At 35.8% G+C, this 13,147-nt stretch overlaps 1 protein-coding gene and 1 pseudogene across 1 annotated transcript in view; both read left to right on the forward strand.

Moving 5' to 3' along the window:
* Positions 1 to 5,886, forward strand: part of LOC149179364 (laccase-12-like) — a 60,609-nt gene extending 54,723 nt beyond the window's left edge. The window contains exons 2-4 of the mRNA XM_089422432.1: positions 3,162 to 3,409; positions 4,269 to 4,397; positions 4,838 to 5,886. Coding sequence (XP_089278558.1) covers positions 3,162 to 3,409; positions 4,269 to 4,397; positions 4,838 to 5,886 — 1,426 coding nt within the window. The remainder of the gene's footprint in view (positions 1 to 3,161; positions 3,410 to 4,268; positions 4,398 to 4,837) is intronic.
* Positions 5,887 to 6,406: 520 nt separating this feature from the next.
* LOC149179365 (uncharacterized) lies at positions 6,407 to 7,658 on the forward strand (annotated as a pseudogene).
* The last annotated feature ends 5,489 nt before the right edge of the window (positions 7,659 to 13,147 follow it).

The raw sequence follows: 13,147 nt of genomic DNA on the forward strand, positions 1-13,147 counted from the left end.
GCTTCCTCTAGTGTGTTCATCCCAAGTATGTGATGTGGGCTTCTATTCTACAAATAGACCCCTCTGTTGCGTGACTCAACCCACAAGTGAAGTGGTAGGCCTTGGTCATGCAACATTTCCCGTGCTGCCCCTACAATAGTTATGTTCTTCCTCTCGGCCACCCCATTGTGTTATTGGTTATGAGGTTCCTTGAGGCTTTTGTTTAATTGCTTTCACTAAATAGAAGTCCTTAAACTCTTGAGAGACATATTCTCCACTGTTGTCACTTCTCAAGTCCTTGATCTTCTTCCCTGACTCTTTCTCGACCAAAGCTTTGAACTCACAAAACTTTGTGAAAGTTTGGTTCTTCTTCTGCATGAAATAAATCCAGCATTTATAAGAATAGTCATCAATGAAAATCACAAAATACCTTTGCTTCATTGTGGATTCCATTGAGAATGGTCCACACACATCAGTATGAACTCGCTCTAAGATAGCCTCTGCTTGACTGTCTCAATCATTAAAGGAAGAATTGGTGTAGTTTCCCAAGGTACAACCTTTGCATGTGTCAACTTGCTCAAGTTTACCTTTGGGAAGTCCTGTAGATGTCTGTTGCATTATCTTCAAAGCCCCATGATCGAAATGGCCAAACTGCCTATGCCACAACTCGTCAATGTCTTGGCCTTTCACCAATTTTTCTTTTGTACTCAATGTTGCACAATCATCCACCTCTAGTTTATAGAGATTCTTCACCTGAATCCCTATCCTCTTGGTCTCACCCGTGGCTATGTGTCGGAGGAATGCCTTTCCTTTAGTGAAGGAAACATCACAACCTTTGTCATCCAACATTGCAACCGATACCAAGTTCTTCTTTAGTCTAGGCACATACTTCACATCTGTCAAGGTGATACGAGCTCCATGCTCCCTTTGAAAAGAAATCATGCCCACTATTGAAACACTATACCTTCCATCGTCACCCATCTCTATGCACATCTTGAGGTCTTTCTCCTCCAAGGCACAATAAATTTTTATCACCAGTCATGTGGAATGAGGCTCCATCGTCAAGATATTAGACACAACCCATCATCGATGACACCATGCATGCGATGAGGTTAAAATCCATTTTGAACTGAGAAGTTAAGGCTTCACCTTCCTATCCTTCCAACGATCCCTTCTTGGACTTATTCGATGGGAAATTAGTCGCATAATGTCCCATCTTGTGAAAATTAAAGCATATTACTTTAGACATGTCACCCTTCTTCCCTCCATGAGAAGAATTTGATTTGGAATGGGAATCCTTCCCCTTCCCTTTCCTTTCCTTACTTGCTAAGGCCAAATTTTCTTCATCATCATCCATGGATGAAGAACCATCTCGTGTGCTCCTCCTAGTCTCCTCCTACATAAGATCCCACCACAGCCGTTCCCAATATGGCAGTTCCTACCTTCCATTCACAGAGTCCTGGTATCTATTCCAACTCTTTGGAAGGCCGAGGAGAGCGATGCTCACTATATCATCATCGGCAATAGTTATTCCCACACTGGCAAGCTCATCTCTGTAGCTAGTGAGCTTGTTCAGAAATGTGGAAATAGTAAACCCTTCTCCATCTTGATTCTTTGAAGCTTATCCTTGAGCGCTAATTTCCTCTAGTCGTTATTGTTCTGGTAGATTTGTTACAGGGAAAAGTTTCTATATAGAACTAACAATGTAAACTTTGAAACGGGAACTGTAAACTCAAAACGAGAACTCTGGCCAAAAAATCCTGAAAAAACATCAAAAACAGTGCTAAAAATGAAAAGTGTGTATACTAGAACGATGATTTTATTTTTAAGGGGTCAATTTTGAACATGTTTTAAAAATGGCAGTGACTACGAAATTTATATGAAATTTTCGTGCAAAATATAGCTTCAAAACGAAAAAGTGATGATACTAGAACGATGATTTTTTTTTTAGGGTCAATTTTCAAACTTTTTAAAAAATGCTAGTAAAACCAAATTTTTATGTGCCAAACAAAGTTGTTTATGAGGAAAAAAACACATTAATGTTTTTGGTAGAATATCATTTTTCTTTCCTAAGTATAAATTCAACATGTTTTCAACCATTACATGCCATGGTTATTACACCTAAACATAGATGGACAAATTTACCATATCACATCAAGCACATTTTTCTGATTATCCTTATTTTAATTTTAAGCATGAAAAATTCATAGGAGGCTAGGATTTCGCTAAAAAGAGGAATTGGAGTCGGATTACAGTGAATCTCCTCTAATGACCCTCGCTAAACTGATCACCCTCTCCATAAAATATGTTCACAAAAGGTTCACAAGGAATCCCAGAAGCAAGTTTCATTTGTGCTAAAGCAACTCAGTTACACCTCAAGAACCTTATTACTCCCTCATAAATGTGTTCTTGAGAAATGAATGTAGGATAACTTCATTTGCTATCAATAAATCCCAAACGTAGATGCTAGAGGAATTTCTCTCAAGAATGAAATAATTGGAAAAAACAAGCAAGTTCCCAGAAGATAACTCTAGTATCAATCACAATCCTAATAATGTATCATCAGTGAAATCATGCCCCTCATGTAGGGAGAATACGATGAGCTACCTACGACCACTCGATTTACTTTGATTAGAGTATCTAAGGCCATAATAATAATCTATTTTAATTTATTTCCAAACCTTTAAAGGAAGGTCACTGTCACTGTCATCTTATGAACCACAATAATAACTTTGATGGTGTTTTAAATATAGTTACATGGTATTTTGTGTTTGTCTTATTTTGTTGCAGGTGACTCATGAGGAGCACATGGACTCTAATACCACAATGGGAAACACAACCAAAATGAGCAAACTAAGTTTGGACCTCCGTTAACATAAATTACCATTGAGAAACGATTACATTTATCAAATTCACTACGAATATCTTAACAACAACATAAAAACATCTCCCTTGGCAACAATTCTAAAAAGTCAATTAGGTCAAGAATTTACACCCAATATAAGGAGACACCCCTATTAATATGGTTATTGAGTGTGTTGCTTCCCCCACTATTGAGTGTGTTGCTTCCCCCACTATTAATCAATCCTAACCTCATACAAAGAAGTTTCACAGAATTTTGATTATTACGATTGCTAATTTTGAAAGCAATAATAATTATTGTAGAAATTCATTGCTTGCAGGCATGGAGTGCGCCAGGTACGCACAGCATGGGCTGACAGACCCGAGTTCATAACGCAGTGCCCCATTCGCCCAGGAGGAAGTTACACGTACAGATTCACCCTTGAAGGCCAAGAAGGAACTCTATGGTGGCATGCGCACAGCTCGTGGCTGAGAGCTACAGTTTATGGAGCTTTGATTATCAATCCAAAGCCAGGGACGACATATCCATTTCCTCAGCCCTGCCATGAGACTGAACCCATCATGCTAGGTAGCCACGCCACATATCAAGGGATGCATCATTTATATTCAAATTTCCACCTACTCTACTTAGCTTATAGATCTTATCTGTCAAAGTTTCTAAAGAGCAGATGGTACCCTGCCTTACTGTTTTTGACGGGATGTCCAACCGGATTGATTGGAAAAATAAGTTTTTGTTTCATCTTTATTTTCATCTTTATATAGGAGGTCGATAGGTAAGAGGTATTTTGTGGGTTGCTTAGATACTGTGTGAAGTAAGATAACCTCTAGGCAAATTCTGTGTCCTCAGGTCTCACACGGTGGTGGTGAATTCAGAGTTGTTAAATTTAATATTTTGAAAATATAGTTTAGAGGAGAAAAGTTAAATAGTTGATTTATTATTTAAGTTGAGTTGGTTTAATTGTTAAGAGTTTCTTTTTTTTTCTAAGAAGTCACAGGTTCAAAATTAGAAAGATAGAGTCTATATATTTTAATAGATTTAGCAGTCAAATCACTGAGATGAATTTTTTTTTTTATCACACAAATAAAAAAATCTCATACACCAATGTAGTATTCACTTAACCATCCAAAACATGTAATTTGTTTAAATCAAATACAACCAAAAATAGATTGAACTTTTATTTATGATTACCCAAAGCATTATGCCATAGCGATTGTGGTTGGGAGTCTCTTCTAAACCCCAAACTTCTAAAATTTTAGAACTTTCCCTAACCTTTTTTTTATTTTTTTTGTTAAATTTTATGTCATCAAACACTATGGAAAAATAAAAACCTCCAGTGAACTTTCCATACTTTCTCTCTTCATACGTTTTCTACTCTAACCACGTAAAGTATTTTTGTTTTTTTACTGATTGTTTTTCGAATGAACAGGGGAGTGGTGGAATAGTAACCCTATCGATGTGGTGAATCAGGCAACGCGCACGGGAGCCCCACCAAATATATCTGACGCTTTTACCATAAATGCCCAACCAGGAGATCTATATCCTTGTTCAAGTTCAGGTAGTCCAGGTTGATTTAATGTAAATTTTTTATCAGGTTCTTGAAAGTAGGTAATGTTTTAGCTTCATCTTAAAAAAGTGATCCATGGAGGTGGAAGAAAGTGGGTATTGTTTTCTAGCTTCATCTTACAAAAGTGATTCATAGAAGTTGAAGAAAGTGGGTTAGTGTTTTAGCTTTTTCTCAGAAAATTGATTTATGTAAGGTTGAAGAAAGTGGGTTAGTGTGTTAGCTTCATCTCATAAAGTGATTTATTGAGTAAAATAGTTAAACTTAACTCTATTTTAAAATAAAATATAAAATCTAAAGGAAATAAGAATGATAACCTATATCTAATAGCTCTGGAATTACTCTGAAGTGTTAAATTCTCAATCAACCATCTTGAAAGCATGTTAAATATCAAAATTCTTGACACTCTGTACACTCTGTAATGGCAAATGCAGATACTTATCGTCTCTCTGTGAAGGCGGGTGAATCTTATCTTCTTCGAATAATCAACGCTGCCCTCAATGCAGAACTGTTTTTCACAGTAGCAGATCATGTATTATTGGTAGTTGCAGTGGATGCCTCCTACACAAAGCTACTTCACACCCGGGTTGTGATGCTTGGCCCGGGTCAGACCACGGACGTCCTCCTCATTGCAAATAAGCCCGTGGCCAAATACTACATGGCTGCTCGAGCTTACGCGAGTACCCAGGGAGTCCAATTTGATAATACCACGACCACCGCCATTCTGGACTATGAAGGAAGCTCGGCTTCGTCCCCAGTTACCCCTAATCTTCCCAACTACAACGATACTGCTACTGTAACCCAATTCACCACCGGTCTCAGGAGTCTGGCCACCCCGGACCACCCAGTCAACGTTCCCCTTAATATCGACGAAAATCTCTTTATCACCGTTGGCTTAGGATTGCTGGACTGCCCAGGGCAGCCTTGTGGAGGCCCCAACGGAAAAAGATCCACAGCAAGCATGAACAACATTTCATTCGTCTTTCCCAGAACGTCTTCTCTCCTTCAAGCTCATTATTTCGGAATTCCCGGAGTCTTCACCAAAGATTTCCCCGATAACCCTCCCGTGCAATTCAATTATACTGCACAGAACGTAAGCACGGCTCTCTGGGCTCCTGTGCTAGGCACGAAAGTTAAAGTTCTCAAATACAATTCTGCAGTGCAAATAATTCTTCAGGGAACCAGTATAGTTACTGGAGAAAATCATCCTGTTCATCTCCATGGGTACGATTTTTACATCGTGGGAGAGGGCTTCGGGAACTTCGATCCACAGCGTGACCCTCTGACGTTCAACCTCATCGATCCTCCACAGCGCAACACCGTTGGTGTGCCGGTGAATGGATGGTCTGCTATAAGATTCGTTGCTAACAATCCTGGTCAGCAGATTCACTGGTTCCCTGTATTAGATATTTGTTTATTTATTACAGATCTCAATTCCTTGTTTTCAATGAATGAAGTAGATTTTGAGAATATTTCAGAATAGGAACTTAAAAAAAGTTAATTGAGAGAAGTCAAATTACCGATTTTTCCTCGCTTCATATTCTAGTTTCTGAGATATTTCAGAAAACTGCAATATTCTAGTTTCTGAAATATATTTCAGAAAACTGCAATCTAGATTTTTGGGTGGTTTTTTTTTTTTTTTTTTTTGGTTTTGTATATTTGTCAATTTCTTATATTTGGATTGTAGATTCTGAGAATGTCTTGAAATCTAATCTCAGTAAAAAAAAATCAACTAACAAAAATCAAATAATTGATTTTTATTTACTATTAAATTTTAGTTTCTCAGCTGGAAGAACTGTCCACACCACTGATTTGATTTGACCTTGTAAAAAACCATTTTTATATAACTAAAAAACCTAGCAAATTCAGTAAAACCATTTGAAAAGCTTTGGGTTTGAAATTCTGAGAATCGCCCCACCACTCGACGATTCTCAGAATCGCCCCCATCTACTACAAATTGCCCCATCTGCTATTTTAATTATTTTGTTAACTTTATAAAAACAATGCCGAATTTTGAAACACATGGTATTGAACTCATATGCAATGTTTTAGATTCCCAAGGAAATGGGCTTTCACAAATCTGCGATGTTTTCTTATCACTAAAGAGTGCAGGTATGAAAAGATCCTTGTTGTGCTCATCGCATTATTAGCTAAAGTATTTTTGTATATGTGGGGGTTTATAGTCATATCTCTGATAATCGTTTTGGTAGACTAAGTCATCATGGGGTGAAAGAATATTTGGTTCTCAGAAATCCTCTCCAAAACTGGTTGTTCCAACAGTTGATGTGTGTCCCCTACTGCAAAAACTTTCAGAAAACAGCGGTGGTGCAGTAAATTACCAGTTTGACGGCAAGGCTCCGGGTAGATTTGGCTTCAACCCCGTCAACAGCCTGCAGTTGCACCCAGTTCAGGCACACAACCGTCTTCCATTATGAACGGCTTCATCACGTCAACGGCACTGGATCACTTCCCACGACTCGATCTCTGACATCAATTTCACGATCTCAAATAATTCGGCACGTTCAGGTACAAATCCTTCGTCCCGCCTCGCATTTTGAAAAAAAAAACTCAAAACACTATAGGTGATGTCCACAGGAATAAGAAAAAGGTCCATGATCCGTTGACAACAGGCTTGAGTGCTGAAAATGGAGAGTCTTTCATGGTAGAGCTTTTAAGAAGTGTTGGCTTCTCAACTTGATTTTATCTCATAGTCACTGTGATGATTTTACTGTATGTTGGGCCTTCAATTTAATGGCACACACGTCAAATGAAAATGTGGAGATGTCTGCTTGTGATTTCTTATGCAGCATCATTCTTTCAGGAACTGAGGGTTCATCAAGCTTTTGTACTCTTGATTGGGTTCCTACCTATGATCAAATTAAAGAAACTGTTCAAATATACGGATATTTGGAAGATTGTATGGGAGATGAGCGGATGCTCTCACAAGATAAAGATGATTTTTCCTACGATGGGCCACCAGAGAATATTCGGTCTTGGGTCAAATTTGTGGCTGCTTGCTGCCGGGCAAGGAAGTCGAGGTCTATTTTAACAGCCTCTGAAGCAGAGAATTTGGCAGTCATGGTAACACGGTTCTTTTTAGATCGTAAACTTCTTTGTCTTTCTGGCATTTTGCAAGAATGCCTGGCATCCATTGTGAATTTCTTCACAGATGAAGAATGGGTTTCCATCTCAGACATAATTGCTTTCTCTCTTTCATGCAGCCTTCCTGAGATGAACTTTAATTGCTTGAAATGAAACTTCAATTAATAAGGGCTGCAGCTCTGGTATGCATCCATAACTTCAATTCTGAAAATTGAGGGACCCAGAGTGTTCCCCCTCAGAAGCCTTGAAATTGATTTGAAAACCAGTTGGTACTCCAACTCTATTGCTTGTCGAATAACTGCGTGCCAGCATAATTCGTTGCATTGACAAATTTATACTCTCGGCAGTCCTGTTACTCGGCTTTGGGGACGCATTTCCAGGTTACACTGGCTAGGGCATGCAGACACTTGCGTGACCTGGGGGTGGTTTATGAATATGTTGTTCTCCTGATAATGAAAAATGATTTTATTAGTCACTTAGCTGGAAGAACTGTCCACACCACTGATTTGATTTGACCTTGTAAAAAACCATTTTTATATAACTAAATAACCTATCAAATTCAGTAAAACCATTTGAAAAGATTTGCGTTTTGAAATTCTGAGAATAGTCGGGTGGTGGGTCGATTCTCAGAATCACCCCCATCTGCTACGAATTGCCCCATTTGCTATTTTAATTATTTTGTTAACTTTATAAAAACAATGTCGAATTTTGAAACACATGGTATTGAACTCATATGTAATGTTTTAGATTCCCAAGGAAATGGGCTTTCACAAATCTGTGATGTTTTCTTATCACTAAAGAGTGCAGGTATGAAAAGATCTTTGTTGTGCTCACCGCTTTATTAGCTAAAGTATTTTTGTATATGTGGGGGTTTATAGTCATATCTCTAGTAATCGTTTTGGTAGACTAAGTCATCGAAAAATTCCCATGGAACAACAGTCCAACCCTTTGAAGGGGGTGTTCTCTATTTAAATTTATTAAAATGTCAAACTTCCACACAATATCGCAATTTTAAGTCATATTCAATTTTCTAAAATAAATTAAAAACTATAACATATCATTATAGTTAAATAAAATTTAATAAAAACAAATATAATTACCAAAATTGAAAAGAAAAATCTTCATTTCATTGAAACACCCTGAAATCATCTTATGATATCATGGAATCCATCATATTTTGAATGGTAACCTGAGAGAGGGAAATTGTAATTTGAAAATCATGCTCCTAATATCACTTTGTTTTAAATCTAAAAAAATACCAGTATATATGACACAAATTTGTAATCAATCACATTATCTTCACCATAAATATTTGGCTAAGATGTCAATAAAATTCCTTCTTAATAGTGTATTTAATCTTATTTTGTATTGACAAATTCAAAGCTTTTCAAATGGTTTTACTGAATTTGCTAGGTTATTTTAGTTATATAAAAATGATTTTTTACACGGTCAAATCAAATCAGCGGTGTGGACAATTCTCCCAGCTGAGTGACTAATAAAATTGGTATAAAATGTTTTAAAGTGATTTCATGTTTGTGAAAATATTGAATTTTGATAAAAATGAATGTTGAGTAGAATGATAAATACATTTTATTTTATAAAAGTGGCATGGGCGTTGAGGAGGTGACATAAGGTTTATAATATGTTTATTGATTTTGGCATCATCATGAATAATAAGGTAGAAGTGCTTGTGGTTTTATAGGACCTTCTTGTGCCCAAACAAAAAGGAGTTTGTAAAGTCACAAGTTTTGACAATTCTATTAAGCTTAGAATTATAACCTATCCAAATCTCTTATTCATGATGCATAGATTAGGCATCTATGCCAGGTTTGCAAGAAGTTATAAAAATCTGCAATATGTTTAGTATTTATGACTTTTCTTTTTCACCCATGGATCTGCCACATCTATTTCTTTTCTTCCCATCTTGTTTTTCATTGGGTATGACGCAATATTTTCCAATCATTGTGTATGACACAATATTTGCCAATCTTCCATTGTCAGATATTTTTTGATGCTAAATAATATTGGCAAGCTAAAAAGAGTGGTTATTGGTGTGTATTGTGAAAGAAAAAGAGACATTCTAACGCGGTTTACCTCTTCTCCATGTTCTAGATGAACACATAGGTTTCTTTCTCTTTTCCAAAATAATGAACTCCAAATAAGATAGAAATGTAGGTGTCTTTTTCTTTTGCTAAAATAATTAACGTATGATGAGATAGAAATAAATAAAGAATTATGAATTGGGATCACAAATTTCAAGATTTGAGTATACTCAAATGTTCATTTTTACATTCTCTTGTATGTTTGTTTTGATTAGGTCTATTGAATCAAATTGGTTTTCAATAGGTTTGTTTTGAGTACGTGAGGTTTCTAGTGTCTTATTAATTCAAGTGGAAGAGATCTTTCTTACATATCATTAGATTATGAAGTGACATTGGGCATAATTAAGCTTTGGGCCATACCCTTTTAGAAACAACAACCCAAACTAAATGATTAGTTATTACACCTTTTTATTTAGTTGATCTAAACTAGAAGATTACAAAAAAATTCCTTTCATTGCTCCTCATAAACCAAGATAGATTGATTCATCCCTCCTTTTTAATGTACAAAGAGGAGTGCTTGATTTTTACTCAAAAAGATGGGGTGTTGATGTATCTATATATGGATGCTCAGGTTTTTATATTAAAAAATTTCTCCAGTGCTTGATTTGTAGTCAAAGAGATGTGGTGATAATGTATCTAGATATGGGTGTTGAGTTTTTTATATTGAAATTTTCTCTTTGTTTCAATTAGAATTAGAAGGGTTTTTTCTTTTTGTTTTCCTCATAATAAACTATTGTTCTCAATTGAAATTGGATCATTTGTATTAATGCTTCTTTTCAATGTAAGTTTGAGGTGCAAGTTACTTATTTTATTTTTAGACTATGATATTTAACACATAGTGACCTATGCTTAATAAACTAAAATTAGGAAGGTTTAATAACTTGCTTAGTTTTTTTTTTATGGTTTTGGTGTAGCTTGTTTGTAGAGAGACTAGATATTTGTCCACTAGGCAATAACATTCTCTTGCATCTTTGAAATCTTATTTATTGGTTCTATGTGCTTGCATTAACATCTTTTCATAAATGGTTATTTGAAATAGTTATTCAAGAAAAATTTTAAACATTTCAGCCTTTCATTCAACAAAGAATTATGCTTTTCAATTTCTTCCAGATGCAATGCAAGAAATTGGGTTGAAGAAAGGGGACTTTAGTGAATCATGTGTGGCAAAAAAGGTAAAGGAACCCCGCCCACCATTACATGGAATGTTTGGAAAGACATACATTGGGAGATTCGCAGACATCAAAGATCCATTAGAAGAGGAAAATGAGCAAAAGGAAGCAGAAAATATTGTGGAAGAAGACAATGATGAAACCCTAGAGGACGAAGAGTTTGGATTACGTGACATTGTTGATTAAATTTAAGTTATGCTTGGAAATAAAGCTTTGCAATGTTTTGACTTTGACATTTTATGAAAAGAATAAACACTCAATTAAGGTTGTTATGCATTCAATATTTCTAAGATGTGATTTTCGCATTAATTTTTAAGTTAATCATTATTTTTTGAAAAAAAAGTTATTATTATTATTTTTTTAACATGAAATTCATAAAAAAAACTATTATTTAACCATTTTTAGTTAAAATTTTCGTGTAAAAATTGTGATTTTGACATGTCAATTCTACCAAAAAATTATCAAAACGTGTAGTTTTTTAGCTATATTTATGTTAAAAATGGTTATTTTTATGTTCATTGTTAAAAAATATTGTTTTTCAGAAACAATTATTTCATGTGGATTGAAAAATTAATTAAGGATGTATAAATATGTAGAATATCGAAAATTCTAAATATCGACCTCCTAATTTAAAAATGCAAAACAATAAAAACCTCATTAAAAAAAAAGTTAAAATTAAAACAAAAAACAAGAAAACGTGAAGAAAACGACCACTTCAAAAATGATCAAATTTACAAAATAATTATTTACATTTTATACATTAGAAAATTTAAAGCCAAAAAACAGGTATTTTAAAAAAAGGGGGTGACGCAGAATACTCACTTTTTAAAATCAACATGACAATCACTACCATTCTAAAACGATTCTAAAACATAATGTACAGAAAAAAATTAAGGTGCCAAAAACTATGATCTAAAAAAAACATGTTCGTTCTGCATCACCCCTTTTCAAAATCAGGTCACTTTTTTGCTATTTCTACGAAACGGGTAACAGTATCAGTTCCCATTTCAAAGTTTACATTGTTAACTGCTCTATCCCACTAAGGTGTGACAGATGCCTTAGAAACAAACAGAGAAAAGCTACTTTCTTTTTTCCCTTATGAATTATAGATAGAGAGAAACATAAAGACCAACCTATGTCTTGCGCTAATCTCCTGATTTGATTCCTCTCTTCTTTGATAGTCTTTAGCTACCTGCTCCCTTGCACGCCCAGCTTCACAAAGTACCTGTAAGATCAAAAAAGCATAGCACTATACAAAGACATGGATCTATAATCATAAACAATCTAGGATCAGAAGTAAATTGACCATACAAATGTAGTAAGCATCAATGACACAAGAGCATGGAGGAAAACTTGAATAGCTTTTATTGATAAACAAGAAAGAGCCAAGAGGAGTTACAACTAGTTGTTCTGACCCAACATCAACCTCCCAGCAAAGAAGCCCCTCTTCACCTCAAACAAAGCTTAGATCACCCAACAATCTGATGTTTGTCTCAAGAAACCAACAAAAATTCCTTACAATATGCAAAATTCCAGCCTCTGGATCTCTGGGATGAGGGATCCATATATAGATATCTGTAAGGGGGATGAGTCAGCTTGTGATTTGATTAGTGTCTTCCCTCTGATAGCTCTTGCTTCCACTTGGAGATTGATGGTCTCTTACTCATCCTTGGTCGAATTCAGTGAGGCAAGTGTCACAGGAGAAGTTTCTGGAATCTTCCATTGCCTCTCCACCTCGCGGAATGACACTTCCATTTGTCATTTCTCGTCCATCACACCCCATAAAAGGGATTTTTGAAATGCAATGCACCCACACAGTTTATTTAGGTGATGCAATGCACTTAACTAGTGGAGCACCTGAAATGATCCCGTTTTGACCAATTCTGAGAAGTTTCTCATGGAGAACTTCTGGGAGAAGTTGTAATCTGTTGACCTTGTTCCTTTAGGGGTTAGAATAAAAATTTTAGGGACTTAGGAGCCCTTGGTTTATGGAGATTTCATGCTTGGGGTTGTAGGGCCCAAAACTGTCTATAACAGTTGCCCCCTAAAGCATGAGGTCGTTAATCTTTTGATGTCGGGTGAAATGCTTTATTATGAGGATCTGAAGTTCTTTCAATGCTGGGAGGAGACTTGTAATAAGATACAATACAATACATTATCTTCATAATATTTTCATAATCTAGCTGAGGCGGGAATTCCCATGCTCAGCTTTATAAATTCATTTTCATGTACATAGGACAGACAATCGTCTGAGTGTAGACTGATGATTCTGGTAGAGCCATCATCCTTTTGATTGGATGATTATCTGTGCAGCAATGATGTACATTTAATGTATTTATTTCCCTAAATATATATCGCAGCCCGGATGGAT

The sequence above is a fragment of the Pinus tabuliformis genome, chromosome 4_1, assembly GCF_031772625.1.
Source record: "Pinus tabuliformis cultivar Carrire ecotype Pingquan chromosome 4_1, CPIR1, whole genome shotgun sequence".
NCBI classification, from domain to species: domain Eukaryota; kingdom Viridiplantae; phylum Streptophyta; class Pinopsida; order Pinales; family Pinaceae; genus Pinus; species Pinus tabuliformis.